At 38.3% G+C, this 21,564-nt stretch overlaps 1 protein-coding gene across 2 annotated transcripts; it reads left to right on the forward strand.

The window, feature by feature from the left end:
- Nucleotides 1–439: 439 nt before the first annotated feature.
- Nucleotides 440–16,150, forward strand: gprc5cl1.S (G protein-coupled receptor class C group 5 member C like gene 1 S homeolog). Of its 2 annotated transcripts, XM_018237087.2 has the most exons (5): nucleotides 440–805; nucleotides 9,089–10,128; nucleotides 13,152–13,246; nucleotides 14,662–14,805; nucleotides 15,033–16,150. In XM_018237087.2, exons 1-5 carry the CDS (start codon nucleotides 654–656, stop codon nucleotides 15,057–15,059), a joined length of 1,458 nt encoding a protein of 485 aa, XP_018092576.1. In that variant the 5' UTR covers nucleotides 440–653; the 3' UTR covers nucleotides 15,060–16,150.
- Nucleotides 16,151–21,564: the final 5,414 nt, after the last annotated feature.

Genomic DNA, 21,564 nt, shown 5'->3' on the forward strand with positions numbered 1-21,564 from the left:
AACTAATCAGCGGGTAGTATTAATTGGTAAACTGATTGAAAAAAAACAAACTTGTTGCTGTGGGTTACTACATGTATGGAAACCTAAAACTTTTTAGGGCATAACCCTTACTAGTTATTCCTATGACACATCAGGGGATTCTGAGAAGTATAGTTCAAGCATGACTAGTTAATACATAACGGACCTTCAGGTTTATTTTGTTTTATAATAATTATAGAACCAAGTAGAGAACTTAAACCTGAAAAAATAAATAGTTGGTTGGCACGGAGTGCAACAAACTGCATTGTGTGTGTGTGTGTGTGTGTGTGAAACCTCATCTACAAAGAGCTGACCAATCTTTGTGAGGCATGCATGACGCATGCACACCCCCCCCCCCCCATAATGGGAAACGCTCTCCTTAGAGTGCAGAGTTCTCCTAGTCCTGTTATATGATTAATATGAAACAATCTGTCAGTTTAAGTACAGAAGCCTGCTAACTGATCCTTGATAAGCACTGCATGGGTTAAGGCGGGACTATAAGGAGTGACTGTGTACCTGTACCTCCTGAGGGGAGTCCGAATGACGTCATTGCGATGTCAGGAAACTGGGGCTTGTGCAACATCTGAAGGAGGAGGAGAGGGGTGGGGAGAGAGCAACTAACGCTTTTTGCTAACATGAAACACAAGTCATTTAGCTTCGGACCTTGTGCTTGTCGCGCGGCTACTGAGCGCACTTCCCTTGCAGACAAGCGTCCAATCATACTCACCAGCAATTGGATTAACCCACGCTATTTTGGAGAATTTTTTTTGAAGAACTTGCGTGCCAGGTAAGAATCGCTGTGTGTGCTGCTTTGCAAGCTCGGTACTTTCATTTCGCTCTTCAGCCGCACTAAAGCCAGTATTAGAACTGGAAAAGCCTATGAGGAATTCACAAAGCATGATTTTGGATCCTTTTTTTGTTTATATAAAACTTAAAGGGGTGGTTAACCTTTTAGTATAGAGGTTCTAGATATAGAATGGCTAATTCTAAGCAACTTTTCAATTGGCCTTCATTTTTTTTGTTTTTAGAGTTTTTGATTTATTTGCCTTCTTCTTACTCTTTCCAGTTTTCAAATGGGGGTCACCGACTCCATCTATAAAACAAATGCCATGTAAGACTACAGTCTGTGAAAATAGCACTCTCTACACATCGTTCTAAATTAAATGCAGCTTCTGTCCCCACAGACTTGTAGTTCTTAAATGCCTTTCTCTTCTTTGCTGTTAGCAACATAGCATGGTTCTTGGTGCTTCTACATTTACTTCTTCAAAGAATAAATTGAAAACAGTAACGATTTAAAATAATTTTAAATGACAACCATTGTTGTTCTGTCTTAATAAGCAGTAAACATAATGTCCCAATCAGTGCTCTGAAGGGCACTAAAATTAGCTTTTCTGAAAATAGGTGAATGGTTGGTAGGGTAATTTGCACCCTACCAACCGGATTGGAGAGCTGCTGAATAAAAAGATAATGCAAAAAAACTCTAACAATAAAAAATGAAAACCAATTGCAAATTGTCTCAGAATATCACTCTCTACATCATACTAAATGTTAATGTAAAGGTGAACAACCCTTTCAAGCAAAACTTTCAGCCATTGGTTGTCCTGCTGTTTGTTTATTATCATTGGTGGGAGTTGTCATAATGCTTGTCCTGGCAAGGCAAAATGGATTATCCATAGACTGGCGTAAACAGTGCTAAACAGGAGTCCCTTTATTTTTTTTTAAATAATTCTTTATTTTTTTTCCGGGGAAGGGGAATAAAGGAGTCCCTTTATTTACACAGCACGCCAACCTACACTGTTTTTATATTCATAAGTGGTAATAATATGGCAATGATAATATATATGTATGCTCGGAGTAACTGTCCCTGTATTGTGATGGCTAAATGTTAAATGAATGGAAGTATCTGCAGATGGAGCAGACCCTGAGACTGCTAGGGAGCCCAGGAAGTGTAGGGAGTAACATGATATTCAGTGATAGTGTTTATTTAAAAAAATAAAGTCTTATTCCCAAAAGTTTAGAGGGTCATAACTTCTTGTTATGCCATGTAGCTGTGTGATCTCTGTCTATATATTACATAAGAGAGAAAGCCATGGTATTTTTTTTTTCTTGGAAAAGGAAGGGTTTGTGATGGCCAGAGTTATTTGTATCTTTTAAAGGACAACTACAAATCATTAGAAAAAGTTATAGTCATATTTTCTAAAAGAGTATTATGACTCCAGCTGTTTGAGATTCTGTAAGAAAGTTGTGCAAAGGAAAATAAACCACTGCAGACCAAGTATAATTTATAGAATACTATAAAAACAGTTTAGAATTTTTTTATATAGCAGTATCCCTTTACAAGGTGAACAAACTGTATACCTGATTGCTGTTATAGTTTAATAGCAATTAAAGTGTAAGAAAAGTGTAAAAGTATTTCTTATGATATTCAATATAAAAATATTTATGGAGATTGTGACAAACTATTTCAGGAAAGCAGAATCTAAATGGTATTTGTTCTGAGGTAGCACCCAAAGTGTGCAGTGCAAGGGAATGTCTCTAATTTATATTGTTGGTACTGTAGGGATTTGATAATTGCGCCTTAGGCTTTGCTGTTTCCTACATTTTATCTGCCATGTTTCACCACACTTAAAACACAGCATCAAAACTTCCAAAATTAAATGAGTTCCTCTTAACTTAATCCCTTAAAAATGCCAGCAAGAGCAGGTTTCACCCGAATCATGCATTTTCAATTGAGAATCATGTGAATGTCATCCTTAGTGTTGTTTCTCTTGATTTCTATACCACCACATACCTCTCAACTGTCCCGTTTTTTGCTGGACAGTCCTGATTTTGACAGCTCAACCTGCAGTCCCATATTGTTACTGAAATGTCCCAAATTTCTCTTTGATCTCCAGCACTGAACAGCCAGAAAAAGATACAAAGTTTCTAAAAACTTAATTGGCTTTTGGCAGAGAGCCCAGAATATGCGGCTGGTGCACTTAGAAACAATTGTAACTATTTAAGATAAGCAGGTCTCTTGGGGAAACTGTGTCTTGCAGTTTAAAGGGCAATTAACCTTCATTAGCAAAACTGTAATAACACATAAAACCTGACCCTAAAACCCCCAGAAATGTGTTAAAACTTTCCATAACCTGCCAAATTTTGTAAAATGGACATGGTTATTAGGGGGTGTTCTGATAAAATGGGCATGGTGAAAACTTTTGACAGGCTGTGCTCAGCAAAACTTTGTCCCTATTTCTATTTTAAAAATGCTGGGAGGTATGCCACCATGGGGCCAATTTGGGTGTTTTGAACAAAAGCAGCAAACAAACCTCCCAAAATAATGGTGAGTGAAATGGACCTTAAGAGATAAGAGCCATACATCACTGATAGTGATAAATAAAGTTAAAGGGGTGGTTCACCTTTTACTTCACTTTTAGTATGTTGTAGAGTGGATAATTCTAAGCTACTTTTCAATTGGTCTTCATTATGTATTTTTTATGGTTTTTGAATTATTTGCCTTCTTTTAAATCTTTCCTTTCTTTGTATTTGGTCTCTCTCCTATTCATAGTTCAGTTTCTTTTTCAAATCAATGCATAGTTGCAAGGGTAATTTGGACCCTAGTAACCAGATTGATGACATTGCAAACTGGAGAGCTGCTGAATAAAAAGCGAAACAACTCATAAACTGCAGATAGTAATAAATTAAATCCAATTGCAAATTGTCTCTCTATATCATATAAAAATATAACTCTCTACATCATACTAAAATTTAATTTAAAGCTGAACAACCCCTTAAGTTAGGGATATGATGTCCTATGATCTATGTATTAAAGGTGAGTGAGTAGGTTTCCCACAAGCACTGTATATTAGGGTTTGATAACTGTAGCAATACTTCAATTATCTCAGATTGACTGGAGTAATGTTGTTGCCAAGTCAGAAAAAGCTATCGGGTTTGTAAATATGCATATGACAATTTTTTATTTCAGCATCATGAATCTATTAGGAATAACTCTCTTTTGGACCTGGTAATATCAGAACTCATCTCTAGCATTTGATGATAATGATCATTACATGGTCTCCTTTGAGATTATGTTGCAGAAACAACTCTCAAGGGAGTAACTAAAACACAACATTTTTCTCTGCAACATATTAACTGGGAAAGGCTGTTCACAGGGCTAAACACAAAAGACAACAAGTGGAATGTGTTGGTGTTGAAGTTGTTAAGAAAAGTTTTAAGGCTTTCAAGTTAGCCGGGACAGCTAAAACATTTCTCAGGTATAAGTGGGCCAATCAATTATGCAAAAAAGCTAAAAGATGGACAAGGGTATTGCAGGGAGGAGTAAAATGAATCCAAAATGTATTTTTTAAATATTTACATAGTAAATAATGAAGCAGTATGGTGTGGGACCATTAATATCAGAAGAGGGTCAGTTGGTCGATGAGAACAGAGAAAAAGCTGAGATTCTGAACTGATGTTTTTCATCAGTCTACACAAATGAGGAACCAATTAATTAATCTCTCCTTCTTACTAGTCCCAATTATAGTAATAGAACAAAAGATGCATGGGGGCAAATTCACTAAGATGCGAAGTTGCGCCAGGCGCAACTTCGCCGCACTTCGCCAGGCGTAGTTTCGCCAGCGCTTCGCAAATTCACTAAAATCCGAAGTTGCGCACAGAGGTAGCGTAAGGTTGCGGAGTTGCGCTAGCGTTGTTTCGCTATATAAAGCGAAGTTGCGCTAGCGAAGGCTAATTTGCATACGGTGCGAAATTCAAATTTCAATGGAGGAACACGTATCTGCACTACAAATGCCTAGAAAACCTTCAAATCTGCAAATAAAAATTTTATTTTGCCCTACACATGTGCCCACTGTCTAGGTAAGTTGCCATGAGTCAGGAAATGTAGGGGGGATCTTTTTCAGCCTATCAGCCATCATGTAGAAAACACGCCAGCGTTTTTTGGGACTTAGAAAAAAATTGACTTTTTTTAAACAATCCCTATCTACTCTATTGCGCTTCGCCAGGTCTGAGGTGGCGAAGGAAGTCTAGCGTAAAAGGTAGCGTTCACTACACTGCGCAAGTTAGTGAATTTGCGTAGTTTCGTCGCTAGCGAAGATTCGCCTGGCGTAAGGTTGCGAAGTAACACTAGCGAAACTACGCCAGCATTCGTTAGTGAATTTGCGCAGTAGCGAAAATGCCAAACGCTAGCGAATTAACGCTAGCGTTCGGCGCTTTGCGCCTTAGTGAATTTGCCCCATGGTTCGCACATTCAAAAAAATCAAAAGAGACTAGAAAATGTAAACATAATCTTAGCTCTGCGAATGCCAAACCTTTTTACTTAATCTTTCACGATTCATTTAGGTCTGGCATGGTGCACAGAGTGAATTGCTTAAGGAGGGGTTAATTAATTGTGTTTGGATGATGGCTACTGGCACAGGTACATAGGGTCAAAGACACAGTAACAACAACTGACAAGTGGAGTGTTTTTCAGAGACATATATTATTTCTATCTGACTATCTGCGCCGGGGATGGGCAGTGCGGGAACAGTTTCTGGGCCTTTTTCTGGATAAACTAGCAATTAGGCAGGTTTTATATAGATATAAATCACAGAACTCAATGGACATGTCTTTATTTCAACCTAACTTACTATGTCGCAATGTATTTGTGCTGCCAGTTTAGTGTGATTTCTTAAAAAAATACTTTACATTTAGAACAATGCTAGATTTGCCAATCTTTAGTTGATGCAGTCCTCATCCCATCAGCGCCCAGCCTCTTCTTATTGTGTATAGCCACCTTTAGAAGTAGAAACTGGTGTCGAGGGGAACTTTGTTCATTGCTGTTATCTGCCTTAGAGCAGATGTGGTTAAAACACTCCATAGTCTAAATCACTTAACCAATACCATAGGGATTGATTTTTTTAATCTACCCATTAATTTAAATCTTCCAGCCCCCTCACCAGTTTAGTTGCACGTTTACAACTTTGCACTCTCCAGCTCATTTACATCCTTCTTAAGGACTAGAGCTCAATACTGCACTGCATACTCCAGGTGAAGCCTAACCAGTGACCTATAAAGAGGCAAAATTATGTTTTCATCCCTTGAGTTAATGCCCTTTTGTATGCAAGACAGCACTTTATTTTTAGCCACAGAATGACACTGCCTGGAATAGACAACTTGTTATATATAAAAACCCCTAGATCCTTCTTCTCAATTAAGGAAACTCCTAGTCAACTCATTCTGTAAGGTTGTAGCATCCTGCATGGAACTTATAGTTCTGCACAATTTTATTCCCTATCTTTGAATTGGTCCTTCTGAGTTTTGGTGCATAGTTCATATGAATCATGTCTCTGGCCAGCATCAGTCCTATAACTGATTCCACGGATCCTTAGATCCACCAAGTGGTGATGGCCAAAAAAGTGCTTAGTCATCCCACTAAAATATCTCTGGGGAGAGACTTTTATCAATGCTACATGCAAAAGTTGCATAGCAGTGATCTTGTATGTGTGTATGTATATTTTTTTTTTGTATAGTGCTACTTGAGGGCAAAGCACTGTACATCAGAACAATAAATTAATAAAACAAACAGGGGGTCATTGCAATAGTAAATACAACTAAGTACAAAAATACAGTAGACAAAGTACAGTTACAATAAAGATTAAGTGCTTAGTATCAAGGAGACAAAAGGGTGAAGGTCCCTGCCCCATAGAGCTTACAGTCTAAATGAAAGGGTAACAAATTGGGGGATATTAAAGAAATACTAACATCAGAAAATAACCAATTTTATTATCTATCATAACCTTGTCTTTGAATGCTATTCATAATTTTGCCATAAAAGTATTTTCCTGATGCTTTTACATTACCTTTCTTACTACCCTGTTATTCTATGAGGGGGCTGCCATATTTGTGCAGCAGTTAGCATTAGAAACTCTAACTGAGAGGTTAAGATGGGACAGTCAGGTTGGCAAAACAGTCAAGTTTAGGAACTTCAAGTGACAATTACTTACAAAAGCAGAACTATCAGCGAAAAACGACCTATAGGTAACTTAATGTAGATTAATATGTTGAAAATAGTTTTTTTACTGTCAGTATCACATTAAGTGCTGTAGGTTGCGGTGGGTGGCACTGCCATATAAGTGCAAGTTCCCAGTTCAGCTATTATGCAAGTGCTCCAAAAGGTATTCTTTGAGTTTAATTTTGAAGACATTGATAGAGAATTCTCTCCAGAGAAATTCAGGAATGACATTCCAAATATAAGGAGCAGCAAGATAGAAGGGTTTGCTGCATGAAACCAAGCTTTGAGAGGAGCAGATAATTCTGCCACAAACATATAGAGCAATGGCCTCAAAGCAGGTGCTTATTTCTGGCTTGGAGCAAAGTTTTGGTTGAATAACAAACAGGTTTATGGCCAAACAGAGCCTCCTGTAGGCTGTCAGGGCTGTCAAGGGCTACCAAATAGCCAACCAAATATTTTATTTGGCACCCCATAAACTTTTTTTAAGCTTGTGTTGCTCCTCAACTCTTTTTACATTTGAATGTGGCTCAAGGATTAAAAAGGTTGGGGACCCCTGATATAGAGAGACGAGAAGAGATGTTGTGAGGTGACAAGAAATGAATAGCTTTAAAGGTTATGAGGAGGAGTTTGTAAGTTATTCTTCGTTTTATGGGAAGCCATGATAAGTATTTCAGCAGGGTAGGGAGGAAGAGAATTCTTCACAAATACCAATCGTGGAACACTGGATCTCTGCACCAACTGGGGTAGGAACATTTTTGAAGTGTCATCGTTGTATTTGACTATACAGGTATAGGATCCGTTATCCGGAAACCCATTCTTCAGAAAGTTCCAAATCGCGGAAAGCCCCTATAGACTCCATTTTATCCAAATAATCCACATTTTAAAAAAATAATTTCCTTTTTCTGTGTACCTGCTTTTTTTTGCTGTTTTTGCTACCTTACAAGCCATAAGCAAACACTTATATTTAAAGCAGACCTGTCACCCACACATAAAAAGCACCATAATAAAAGCCCTTTGTAAATTAAACATGAAACCCAAATTCTTTTTTTCATTAAAACATGCATAAAGGTGTTTAAATATCTGAGCTGTCAATCATATATTACCTGCTCCGCCTCAATGCCTTGGGTGTAGAGGTGGGACAGGCAGTTACTTTCATGTTGGATTCATTTTTGATACAATTTTGATCACTGCACTCCTTACATTCCCCCTCCCTCTTCACACTCTATAATTGTGTAGGGCACTGTGTATGGGCATAAGGTCACCCATTCTGGCACATACAAATGATTTTGGGGTGACAATTTACCGTAATAACAGTGTCTACAAAATGGCACCTGCCTGCTTTCTGTGATTGTGTAATTCCAAGACTGAATGAAATTACATTTAAATAATAAAGTAAGTAAAGTTAATTTTTCTTAACTAGCATGATAGAAAAATATTTGGAATTATTTCTTGGGTGTCAGGTCCTCTTTAAAGGGGTTGTTCACCTTAAACACTTAAAAAGTTGTTTTTAGATTGTTTACCAGAAATAAACCAGTGACGTTCACAATTAAGGAAACCCCCAACACACTGCCCAATTATCTGTTATTTACCATAGATCATAAAATCTTCAGTATGTACAAAACAATCCATTTTTTTAATAACTAGCATCACCCATTACTTATGTGTGGTTGGTGCAGCCTTCAGTAAAAAGGTAAAATCAGTCTGCCAAAACTAAAGATACCTAGGTTTAGAGCAGGAATAAACTAGTTTCCAGGACCTACTTACTCACAATGTTGGCTAAATGGCTGTTCTGTACAGTCATGTGTTTACAGCTCAGTGGAAATCTAAACTTTTTACCCTTTTGGGTACCACCTAGATTTGCTGTCCATTGTATTTTACTGAACCATCAATTCCTTTCTTTGACCCTACTTGACTACTAAATAGAGAGAAGAACATATGCTCACTGATATAATAATATCTTGTGCAGAGTTTACTTTCTTAGAGTGGAGGACACGCAATTACTCATACTTATACATTCTCTGCTTTATGTGTAGTCTTAAGAGCTCTGAATATGTCCTTATACCTTTTTTCTAATTACAGACCTCCCATGGCTTGTTTCTCATCATCAACTGGTCTAACCTGGGCTTGTTTTGCCATTATATGGCTACTATTCAGTTTCAGCCAGTCAGCCCATGCTCAAAGCACAGCAGTCCCATCTGGATGTGGGGCAGGCATAAATTCCCTATACTATTACTTATGTGACCTCAGTGCTGCCTGGGGCATTGTCCTGCAAGCAGTAACCAGTGCAGGCATTGTGTCTACATTCATTCTAACAATTGTTCTGGTAGCCAGCACTCCATTTATCCAGAATAAGAAAAAGAAAAGCCTATTAGGAACGCAAGTCTTCTTCCTTCTGAGCACCCTTGGCCTTTTCTGTCTTGTTTTCGACATGGTTGTCAAGAAAGACTTTGCTACTTGTGCATCAAGAAGATTTCTTTTTGGGCTGTTGTTTGCCATCTGCTTCTCCTGCTTGTGGGTGCATGGAGTCAGCCTCAATTACCTTGTAAGACGAAACACTCAACCCAGTGGCTGGTGGATCTTTGGCCTAGCTGTGTGTCTTTCTCTTGTTGAGGCGATCATTAATACAGAGTGGCTTATCATTACCATTGTGAGGACAGCAAATAACCCTTGCTCAATTGGCAATGATGATTTTGCAATGGCCCTTATATATGTTATGTTCCTTATCCTTGCAGGATTTATAACAGCTTGGCCAGCTCTGTGTGGCCGATATGGCCACTGGAGAAAGCATGCCATTTTTATTCTGTTAACATTATTCTTATCCATTTCTATCTGGATTGTCTGGATTGTCATGTATGTCTATGGCAATGTGCAAGTTGGAAAACCCCTGTACTGGGATGACCCCACACTTGCTATTGCTCTGGTCTCCAATGGTTGGGCTTTCATCTTCTTCTACATCATCCCTGAGATCTCCCAGCTGACCAAACCAACCCTGGAGCAGTCATTTGAGGAAGAGCCATACCCAATAAGAGGGGTGGATTATGAAACCATTTTAAAGGAACAGAATACCCAGAGAATGTATGTGGAAAACAAAGCATTCTCCATGGATGAGCCACCTTCTGGTAAGTGTCATCTTAATAGTGTAAAGATAAAGTTTTGCATAAACTTAAAGATCCTAGAGTATAGCGTGTGCGGACTCTGAAGGTGAAGTGTATATATATAGATAGATAGATAGATAGAAAAAAAAATTTCATATACAGTCATATGAAAAAGTTTGGGAACCCCTCTCAGCGTGCATAATAATTTACTACAGGTATGGGATCCCTTATCCGGAAAGATTGTCTCATTATAATGAAATAATCCAAATTTTTAAAAATTAATTCCTTCCTCTGTAATAATACAACAGTAGCTTGTACTTGATCCAAACTAAGATATAATTAATCTTTATTGGAAGCATAACCAGTGTATTGGGCTTATTTAATGTTTACATTATTTTTTAGTAGATTTAAGACTTGAAGATCCAAATTACGGAAAGACCCCTTATCCGGAAAGCCCCAGGTCCCGAGCATTCTGGATAACAGATCCTATACCTGTACAACAAAAAAGATAGAAACATCTGAGTACTGGGGTGTTTTCTGAACAAAGATTTTTAGTGAAGCAGTATTCAGTTGTATGAAATTAAATCAAATGTCAAAAACTGACTGTGCAAAAATGTGGATACCCTTGTTAATTTGAATGCTCAATGTGGATTACTGGCAACACCAAATTGGTTGGATTAGCTCGTTAAGCCTTGAACTTCATAGGCAGGTGTGTCCAAGCATTAGAAATGGTATTTAAGGTGGCCAATTGCAAGTTGTGCTTCTGTTTGACTCTCCTCTCAAGAGTGACAGCATGGGATCCTCAAAGCAACTCTCAAAAGATCTGAAAACAAAGATTGTTCAGTATCATGGTTTAGGGCAGGGGTCCCCAACCTTTTTTAACCTGTGAGCCACATTCAAATGTAAAAAGAGTTGGGGAGCAACACAAGCATGAAAAAGTCCCTTGGGGTGCCAAATAAGGGCTGTGATTGGCTATTTGGTAGCCCCTATGTGGAATGGCATCCTACAAGAGGCTCTACTTGGCACTATACTTAGTTTTTATGCAATTAAAACTTGCTTTCAAGCCTGGAATTCAAAAATAAGCAGCTGCTTTGAGGACCCTGAGAGCAACCTCCAAGGGGTTGGGAGAGCAACATGTGACTCACGAGCTACTGGTTGGGGATCACTGGTTTAGGGGAAGGCTACAAAAACAGTTTCAACTGTCAGTTTCAACTGTAAGGAATGTAATCAGGCAATGGAAGGCCACAGGCACAGTTGCTGTAGAACCCAGGTCTGGCAGGCCAAGAAAAATACAGGAGCAGCATATGCGGAGGATTGTGAGAATGGTTACAGACAACCCAGAGATCACCTCCAAAGACCTGCAAGAACATCTTGCTGCAGATGGTTTATCTGTACATTCTTCTATAATTCAGCGCAATTTGCACAAAAAAAATCTGTATGGTAGGGTGATGTGAAAGAAGCCCTTTCTACATGCCACAAAGAGAGTCGCTTGTTGTATGCAAAAGCTCATTTAGACAAGCCACAGTCATTTTGGAACATGCCACAAAGAGATTCGCTTGTTGTATGCAAAAGCTCATTTAGACAAGCCACAGTCATTTTGGAACAAAGTGTTTTGATCTGATGAGACAAAAATGTAGTTATTTGGTCATATAAAAGTGCTTTGCATGGCAGAAGAAGAACACCGCATTCCAAGAAAAACACCTGCTACCTACTGTCAAATTTAGTTGTGGGTCTGATGTGAATTCAACCCAATATCAACAAATTCTTCAGGATAATGTTCAAGCATCAGTCACAAAGTTGAAGTTACGCAGGGGTTTAATTTTTCAACAAGACAATGATTCTAAACACTTTGAAATCTACAAAGGCATTTATGCAGAGGGAGAAGTACAATATTCTGAAATGACCATCACAGTCCCCTAAATTGAATATCATCGGAAATCTATGGGATGATTTCAAGCAGGGTGTCCATGCTCGACAGCCATCAAATTTAACTGAACTGGAAAGATTTTGTATGGACGAATGGTCAAAAATACAGCCAGCCAGAATCCAGACACTTATCAAAGTCTATAGGAGATCTAGGGGCAGTTACATTTGCAAAAGGATGCTCAGTTAAGTATTGATGTAATATCTCTGTTGGGGTGCCCAAATTTGTGCACCTGACTAATTTTGTTATGATGCATATTGCATATTTTCTTTTAATCCAATAAACTTTATCACTGCTGAAATACTACTGTTTCCATAAGGCATGTTATATATTAAAAGGAAGTTGCTACTTTGAAAGCTCAGCCAATGATAAAACTCCAAAGAATTAAGAGGGGTTTCCCAAACCATATATATAAAAAAGAAAGATCAACTTGAATATCGAATCTGGTGTAATTAAAGTTGCCATCTTGCTGGTCATGTGTAAATCAGTTGTATCTCACTAGTAATGGGATAGTTCACCTAAATATGTACACTTACCATGATAAACAAACAATTTGTCCTCAAAATGCAAAATACATATTACAATATACAAAGTACAATTAAAAAATTATTTAGAATAAGTCAATATAACCTGTTACATTTTTAGATAAAGATGAGCATTACCTTAGTAAGGCGGCACATTGTCCCATGGAGCTAGACCCATTAAAGGAAAACTATACCCTCAAACAATATGTCTATTGTGTAAATGTATTACACAATATTATGTAAATATAATGCATAAAACAGCTGCTTCATAAAGATTTACTTTTTTAGTAGTACGTGCCATTGGGTAATGAGGGCTCAAGGTAAAATATGTAATAGGCCAATTTTTGCTTAAATATATATTGCAGTTTTGTAAGATTCTTTAATATGCCATTTTATACGATTTAAACTATCTGTTGCATAAGTATTCATTTTGGGGGTATAGCCCACAGATATAATTTTAGTACTATGACCCAACTGGCTGACATGGTGTGACCACAAAACAAAGGTTCTAAAGTCATTGGAGCAAAAGAGGCCTTTGTGATCTGAGGCTGATTTAATATTTAAGATACAAATTTTTGCTGTTTTTCCTCTGTTAACAGCCAAGAGGCCAGTTTCCCCGTACAGTGGATACAATGGCCAGGCAGGAAAAAGTGCCTATCAGCCGACAGAAATGGCCTTGATGAACAAGACTCTTGTAAGTTAAGCATCTAATTCGCTGTAAAATACTGGATTATTTCTGATAGCAAAATCCAGAAGGAACACTGTGCTATTCATAACCGTTTACTCCCACTTCAGAAAACCTGCTTTATTCTTACAATTTTATACCTTCGTATCTGCACTGTGCCACCTGCTCCCTTCCCTGCAAAACCTCAGGAACTTGCATGAGTTCCACAGTATCATAGTTACTTTTATTGAAATAAAGGTTCAAGGTCCTCAAGTTCTGCCCATCATAGATTCCCTTCTGTTGCTGTTGATTCAGAAGACCAACAGAAGGTTTATTATAAAGGCTAGAATTTGACTGATTCATAAACAGATATATTGATATACTTTATACTCCCACGAATATCCACAACATTTAATAGCCATATACCCCCAAATATCATTCTAGCTGCTTTAGGTACTGGGTCCCCTATGCCCTTGATAGTAGTATTGCCACAAAGTAAACTAAAAAAGCTCAACTGCAGCCAACGATCTGGTAAAAACTATATGCAACCCAGGATACACCTCCCATGAGTTATAATGCCACCTCCCATTGATAACATATCAAATATCAGTCATTTGGTACTAACATTAATAGCTGGCAAATTCACTAAGTGGTTGTGCTCTGAAGATATACCAGATTTGCCTTTACTGATAACATACATAATCACATCAAAGGGCTCTAAGATTAATAAGCATCATTGATAGGATACTTGTGTATGGACATTATGGAATTATTGTCATTTTATTTAGTTTCTGAAAGTAAAAAAGTAATGGTTTGTTTCCTGACCTTTTTGATGCATTACTTAGAAAGCAATTGTTTGTGCAGTATAGCAGTACTGTTTTTCTGCTCATGAATTGCAGTGCTGCTCATTTTCAAAGCCATGACCTTTGTACCAGAAACTCAGGCTTAGGCCATAATCTTTGGGTGAATATGAAAGTCACTGATTTACAATTCCAATACATAATAGATACCTGGATATTTTTTTTTAAGCTAAAGGAAATTTATTCAGTTTAAAGGCTTATTTTAGCCAGTTCTTTTTCTGATTGCATTCATCAAATTGATTATATATCTTACAAACTTGCTTGTTAGCAAAACCTTTGTAAGAGAAGGCTGCTGTCTACATATCAGAAATGCTGATGGCCTATGTTGCTTTTTTATTTGTAGTTGTGAATTTTAATGTCACCTTTTATTATCCTATCTGCAGCCACCCTCCCTTTCCTGGAATCACACAGTTGAGTTCTGTCAATGTCAGCATAACTGAGATCTACCTTTATGTAACGCTTACTGTATCTTTCATCTCTACTAAACACTTTTACCTATGTTTAATATTATTTACATTACTGCATTTAATAAGCAGGTAGCTTTGCACTTGATGAAATAACTGCTGTGTCTCTCTCTAACAACAGCCAGAGCTATCATACGATGTTGTCATTCCGCGGGCCATCGCTAACCCACCCCCAGCTACCAGCAGTAACTCCACATTAAGAGCTGATGATGCATATGCTGCACGGAAATTCCACAATGCAAATCCTACAGCCAATAACATGCAGGTGTGATATCATGGGGTCAAGTTAAATAGCCAATGGCTAAGACTGAACTTTGTACTTGGTTGCAAAATGAGCCTGCCTGACTCATGTTAACTATACACCATTAGGCATTGCAGTTGGGTTGGTATCAGATAATTGGCAAACTTTGTGGCCATAGATAGTAAGAAGTTTAGGTAACCCAGTTATTAACTTTAATATTGTTTATAAAAATATTTATTTTTATATTCTAGTCGCAATCTCCTTACAAGCGATGGTGAGGTTGCAACGCTACAACCACTACTGGGACCCAGGCTGGACCTATCCCTTCTGTCTGCAAGTACACAATCCTGAAACATTTGTTGGAATCTCTGCAGTCTATCATGTGGTTCACAGATGAAAAAGAAGTGTGTTTTATAGGATAATATTCTGACGTGTTTTTATTTAGCAGATGTGTTTAAGGACTTTTCTTCCTTTATAGGGTTTTGCCTTAATTTGTCCAAAATAAGCATTTTGTTTTGCCAAAAATGTGCATGTATACTCTTTTCCCTCTTTGAATACGATTCACAAACAAAAAGGAGGTTAAACGGTTCCTATCCCATTAACTATAAAGTATTTAGGTAGTGTCCTGTAGGCATAAAAGAGTGATAAAACGTAATAGGTGTGTAAGTGTAAGCTAGTAAACCCTCTAGAGTCAGTCAACATGTCCAGGAGAATGCATGTAATTATGACTGTAGTTTGGGATACAGTTGCCTTGAATTCATAGAGAGCAATATGAGGGCTAAAGAAACTGGAGAGGAGATTAAGTTATATAAATATTTATGATCCAGTTTACTTATTGTTTCTTTTCCTGTACCAGCCTCATGCAGATGTGGGGACAGATCATTATGGCATCTCCAGTGGTGGGAGTTGTTGCAGTACATACAGCAACTGCAAGCGGTTTGATACTTTTTGCACAGCAATCTTTAGTGGAAAAAGTTGAAAAAAGCAAGCCAATTCTACTGAGTGCCTTTAAGCAAACTGACATTATTGTATATATTTCACTGTTAAGCCAGTCAGCTCACCTATGCAGATATGTACCATGTAGAAACTCTATTATGTTTGTATATATATTAATTTACACAATATTCTGTATACGGTTAGAGTGTTATTTCTACACTAAGATGTGTGTAAATTGGTGTGTGTATGAATATGGGGGATCGATTTGCCCCACTAGTTCCCTGTGACATCAAATCCCTGCACTGGTCTCAAAGAGGAAAAGGGTTTTTATTCAAATGCTCTACGAACATTAATGACTGCCCTAACTTGAATGTGTTCTTATGACTTTCTGTTCATTGTGTAAATGATATAAAACATTTATTTAATTGAAAAACTTGCTTCACTATGCTTATTGTGTCTATAAACAAATACTATGTAAGGCTACAAATGTATTTTTATTGCTACTTTTTATTACTCATCTTTTTATTCAGGGCCTCCAATATTCATATTCCAGTCTCTTATTCATATCAGTACATGGTTGCCAGGGTAATGTGGACCCTAATGATCCAAGTATAGGAGAAGGAAGAGGAACTCCAGCAGTATTACTGCAAACAACTTTTTATTCCAGGCAGTGGTAAACACAACATGTTTCGGGTTCAATACCCTTTATCAAGTGATTCAGGGTAGCAGCTTGGCTGGGGGGGAGGAGGTAGGGGTTTTTTTTTTACTTTACGGTTGAATTCTCCTTTAAAGGGGTTGTTCACCTTCAAAATACTTTTTTCAGGTTCAATTGTTTTCAGATTGTTTACCAGAAATAAATACTGTTTTCTCAGTTGCTCTCCATGTTTTAAATGTTGACCGTTTTTTTTCAAAATTGAAGTTTAAAGTTTGATGTTCCTGTATCTGGTGTTGCAGATATTGTCAGGACGTGTAAGCTACTCTTGGGATATTTCTATGTGGCATAGCCCTTAGGAAATGTTTTTTTGTTTTTTTTTACTATAATAACACTGTGATATCTTTTACCTTCCCTACCTAAATTTTTATTAAATTGACCATCTTGAATTCTCAGCTGCTATTAAACATCAATAACATTCTTGTAATGGGCTAAAGATCTGACCCCCACAAACGCCAATTGTTACCCTATGCATGGCAAATCTAGTTACCATTTCAATAATCATTGCTATTGTTCATCGCCATTTCAAGCCTGAACTCCTGTAGCTCAGCCAGGAGGACCAGCAGCCCGTAATAATAAAGGTTTACAGGTCCTGACAACTAAGTAAGTAAGTTAGATTAGTTACTCCAAAAATGGTCAGTGCCCCAGGCTATGGTGAAAATAAACATGTAAGAACCATGTAATGTAGTATCTCTAGGCACATATATATCACCACATGCCATAGAAACAGGCAAGTTGGAACGTAGGTGTACTTTCCCTTTAAAAGCAGTAGATATATAGAAAAACAGATCCTTTAATGTTAATCAAGGTGATACACATTGCACTTGTGCAAATAAATACTCTGCCACTAATCTTTATCCAGAAGAAATGCCAGGTATTCTTACACTGCCCCATAGTGTAAAACTGTTTAATCAGAACGTGTTGTTAAAAAGTAGATATTGCACTTACATTGGGTAAATTAAAATCAGTCACTTAGAGGTTTATTCGAAAAGCAAAATGTTCAGTTGGTTCCAGGGTAGGAGCAGCTGGCCTTCATTTCCACTGCATCTCTGCTGGCAACTGGATGTGATGCAGATGTTTTAAATTGACAGTTTCTGACAACTAGGTAGCTAGGGCTAGTTAGCAGATGCACAGGATAGAAAGTACCCAGGTGGTTAACCCACCTTAACAGAGACCACACGCAAGTAGAAATATAACTAAATGGTGCTCAGCAATGTCAAGAGTATAAAGGTTTATAATCATTTTTCCTACCTACAACTGCTCGTGGTCTCTGGTGCCTAGCCAGTCACCCCTATTCGGGTTCTTCAGTTGGAACCTAAATTAATTTAGTGGTGATTTATAATCACCTTAATAATAAGCATTTCCATAAATTTTATACAGGCAGATACATATCACTTCAACAGTACCATAGCAGAAATGGCAAAATACACAGAACTTACATTAACCCCCAGAAAATCAATATTGCCCCTCCATTCCATCCAATGAAAAACTCTTGTTAGAAGCTACCAACAGTTAAAAGTCTTCAGAATATCAAGATCTAGTTTAAAACTAGATTTTAATCACTCACCTAATTATACTTCATTCACATGCCTGAGGGTCGTTCTATGACAAATGTCTGAAGACAGTGGTGGCCTAACAATATCTTCCCCTGGGCTAAATGCTATTCTAACATGGCCCTAAACTCTTCATTGTTCCCCTGATGCTGACTACCATTTGGGTTTTACCAATGATGATAACTTTGAAAAACCTTGTTTTTGACATGAAATTGCATAGATATTATGCTATAGGGACCAGGAAATGTGCATTGATGAATCCCCTCTCTTTTTTGTATGCTTGTATTTTATGGCATGTCTTAACGGACCAGTAATACTAAAACACAACAGTCTAACAGTCTTTGTAGTCATCTCTTGTTCATAAATGGAACCTATTACCAGGTCCAAGACATTTCACAAGAGGAACTGGTGACAAAGACATACAGAGCTAATAGCAGCTCCTTGTCATGGTTACAAAATAGACAGTGATGATTGGTTTGCTAAGATAGTGCGTGTTTTTTTAGCAGAGGCAACTCTCAGTATTGTCTATGGGAGGGTATTTTTTAGCGACAAAAAGTAGCTGCTTCTAGTAGCTCCAAAGCTACTATCTTACAGTTGTAAGCGAATTGTTGGTACACAAAGCCACAAACCAGAATGGTATCGTTATGTGAAACCCACCAAACTCAGCCAAACACAGAGAAACATTGATTTGCTATGCCTCAATAGATTGCTCTGTGATTTCTGGGAAAGACTCTGCTGTTGAAGACTTTACTAAAGCCAGCAAAGTGGAAAGTAGGTTTGTCACCTGTCAAGATTTCCAAATTAGGACATTGAAAATAATGACATGATGATCAACCAATGGACCTGCCACTGACATCATCACCGCCCCCAACATCATCTGCCCCCTGACGTACTGACGTCCTTTTTTTCAGAGAAGCGAAAAGGTGGCAACACCAGTGGAAAGGGCTCTGTAGTCTGCAGGGAGAACTGAAGGAAGGAAAGTGCAACATGTGTGTGATAAATACATAATAGATGCATTGATTTTCCCCAAAATTACTGAAGATGCACAGAGATGGCCTAATAGAAAAGTATCTGAAATATTTCACTACATCTGAATATCTATGGGCAAAACTGCATTAAATGACTGTCAGGAAGTCAAATTCTGCATTTTTATAAAGCAGTGATTAGTGCTTTTCAAAGTAAGCAGCACAGTTCTGGTCTCCTGTATGCCAAAAGGACATTTTGGAACCATAACAGTGGTTGTTGGAATTTTTCAGTTTAAGCCTCCTTTGAAAGGTCACCCTTTGGGTCCCTCTCTTAGCTCATAACCCTCTTAGCTCATAACCAGTGGCAAACTGAAGTAGCAGATCCGGGGGCACAGGGGTGCCTGGACAGCGGAATCTGCTTCCTCTATAGATTTTTTTAAACTGTGGGGAGTTGGGGACACGCCAAGGAGGATGCACCGGTAGGGTTCAAAGTCACGCCGGGCCCCTCTGAAGATATTTTTAGGGGAGAGGGCGGGACAGTCTAGGACACTTCTCATAACATACATGTACTTTGATCTTACATTTTAATTTTATGTGTGTCTTGGAGGGCAAATAGGGGTTCTCTCCCAACAGTTTGGGATTAATTGAACCTGAGAGGATCAAGATAAGAATAATGGCATATACATCAGCAGTTGGCACAAACATTTCAACTGAGGAATACCCTTTAAAGTAGCTCCAAATATGAGAGTAAGCAAACTATTTGGACTAAGTCCATTCTTTGCTTAAGAAGAACAATGGAAAGGTTTGTGTGATTACAAAATGGGTGATTGTTATATTCTTATTTCTTCCAACCGTTTTGTAGGTTTCCTGCAATACAGACATCATCCCAAGCTAGAAATGTAGAAATGAAAAAGCATGGACATGGGTACTCCAGCCTTATTGATGTTTTCCTACTTTAAAATGCACATTAAAAATGTGTCACAAATGAAGGCTAACTTCAGAACTACCTCAATAGTATTCCTATTCCACTTCTCCCAGAAGCACTCAGACACATAACGGCTGATGACGTACTTAATGCCATTGAATTCTTACCCTTCAACAAACACCAGGCCCAGATGGCTACCATGCCGACTGGTATAAAAGATACAGTAAAGAACCAGTACCACATTTGCCCTGAACCTTAATAGAGGCAATTGAAAACAATATCCTACCAGCTACACACTACAAAGCCTCTATAGTGCTAATATATAAAGAAGGGAAAATCTTATCTTGCCAGGTTGTAACAGACCTATATCATTGTTGAATGTTGTTGTCAAAATATTTGCAAAAATATTAGAATTAGAATTAAAATCATTCATAGTTTGTCAGCAGGATATACCAGAATTTACTGTAGAGTACATGACTATGAAGATTTTCATTCATCCAGGTATATCTAGTATAAGTAATTCTAGAACAACTGGACTTGCTGAGTAATCACTGAAGATGTCAATCCGAGCAGATTCTTCAGTTCAACTGACTGGTATGGGAAATCCTCAGCATATAAACTCTTTCACTAATCTAATCAAAATCTCACCCGACACCTAAAACTGTGATTCTGTGTGGTTGTTGTGATAGGATTACTAAAGTGTCATGCAACTCCGACTAAAAGTGTGAGCTGCCTTGTCAAGTGCCAGAACACAGATGGGGGCAATGCACAGTTGTGCTTAACACAACTGACTACATTACCTTCAACAACTTGAAAAGGAGGAAGCCATTGATCGAGTTTTATACCACTGCCTGTACCCCAGAGAAGCCACACAATGCTTATATGGACTCCCCAAGATACACAAAGAAGGAGCCCCACTGAGTCCCATTGTCAGCAGCATCAATTCAGTGATTTACAGCATTGCAAAAACAGTGCATCATATCCAGAATGTCAAAGCGCTTTCATACCACTCTGTTACAGCGCTTGGAGGATCACGAACAAAAGCAAAATTACCTCCTGCAGGGTTTTCACAATCTAACCCGACAGCTGGAGGGTACACAAGCTTCGCAGCAGCAATCTGTTCCTGCACCTTCTGTGGGTTCTTCTGCAAATTGGGGTAACTCATCTAAATCCCATGAACCAAAAATTGTGTTCCCTGAGAGATTCAGCGGGGATCGCACTAAATGTTTTGTCTTTAAAGAGGCATGCAAGTTATACCTTAGTTTCTTTCCTCATTCTTTCCAAACTGGTGAGGAGAAAGTAAGGTTCGTCATGACCCTGCTTTTGGGTGACCCCCAAATTTGGGCCCTCAGGCTGCCTTCCTCTGACCCTGCTCGTTATTCCCTAGACACTTTCTTTAACAGCATGGCAATTCTACATAATAGATGCATTGATTTTCCCCAAAATTACTGAAGATGCACAGAGGTGAAACAGAAGCGAAAAGGGATGCGGAGGTGTACTGCACCGAATTCCGCAGGTGGGCAGTGGAGACTGGGTGGAATGATTTGGCTCTACGGAGTCAATTCCGTTTGGGGTTATCTGATTCAGTAAAAGATAGTCTGGTTAATTACCCCTTACCTTCTAACCTGGATGATCTCATGTCCCTCGCCATCCAGGTAGATAGAAGGCAAAGGGAGAGAAGGGGTGAGAGGA

Source organism: Xenopus laevis, chromosome 9_10S, assembly GCF_017654675.1.
Source record: "Xenopus laevis strain J_2021 chromosome 9_10S, Xenopus_laevis_v10.1, whole genome shotgun sequence".
Classification (NCBI taxonomy): Eukaryota; Metazoa; Chordata; class Amphibia; order Anura; family Pipidae; genus Xenopus; species Xenopus laevis.

What these genes read in the sequence shown, in the direction of transcription:
- gprc5cl1.S (XM_018237087.2), top strand. Translation starts at nt 654, where the DNA reads ATGAAACACAAGTCATTTAGCTTCGGACCTTGTGCTTGTCGCGCGGCT. An exon ending in CATGGATGAGCCACCTTCTG is followed by an intron (nt 10,129 to 13,151) that starts GTAAGTGTCATC and finishes CTCTGTTAACAG; the next exon opens with CCAAGAGGCCAGTTTCCCCG. An exon ending in CCTTGATGAACAAGACTCTT is followed by an intron (nt 13,247 to 14,661) that starts GTAAGTTAAGCA and finishes CTCTAACAACAG; the next exon opens with CCAGAGCTATCATACGATGT.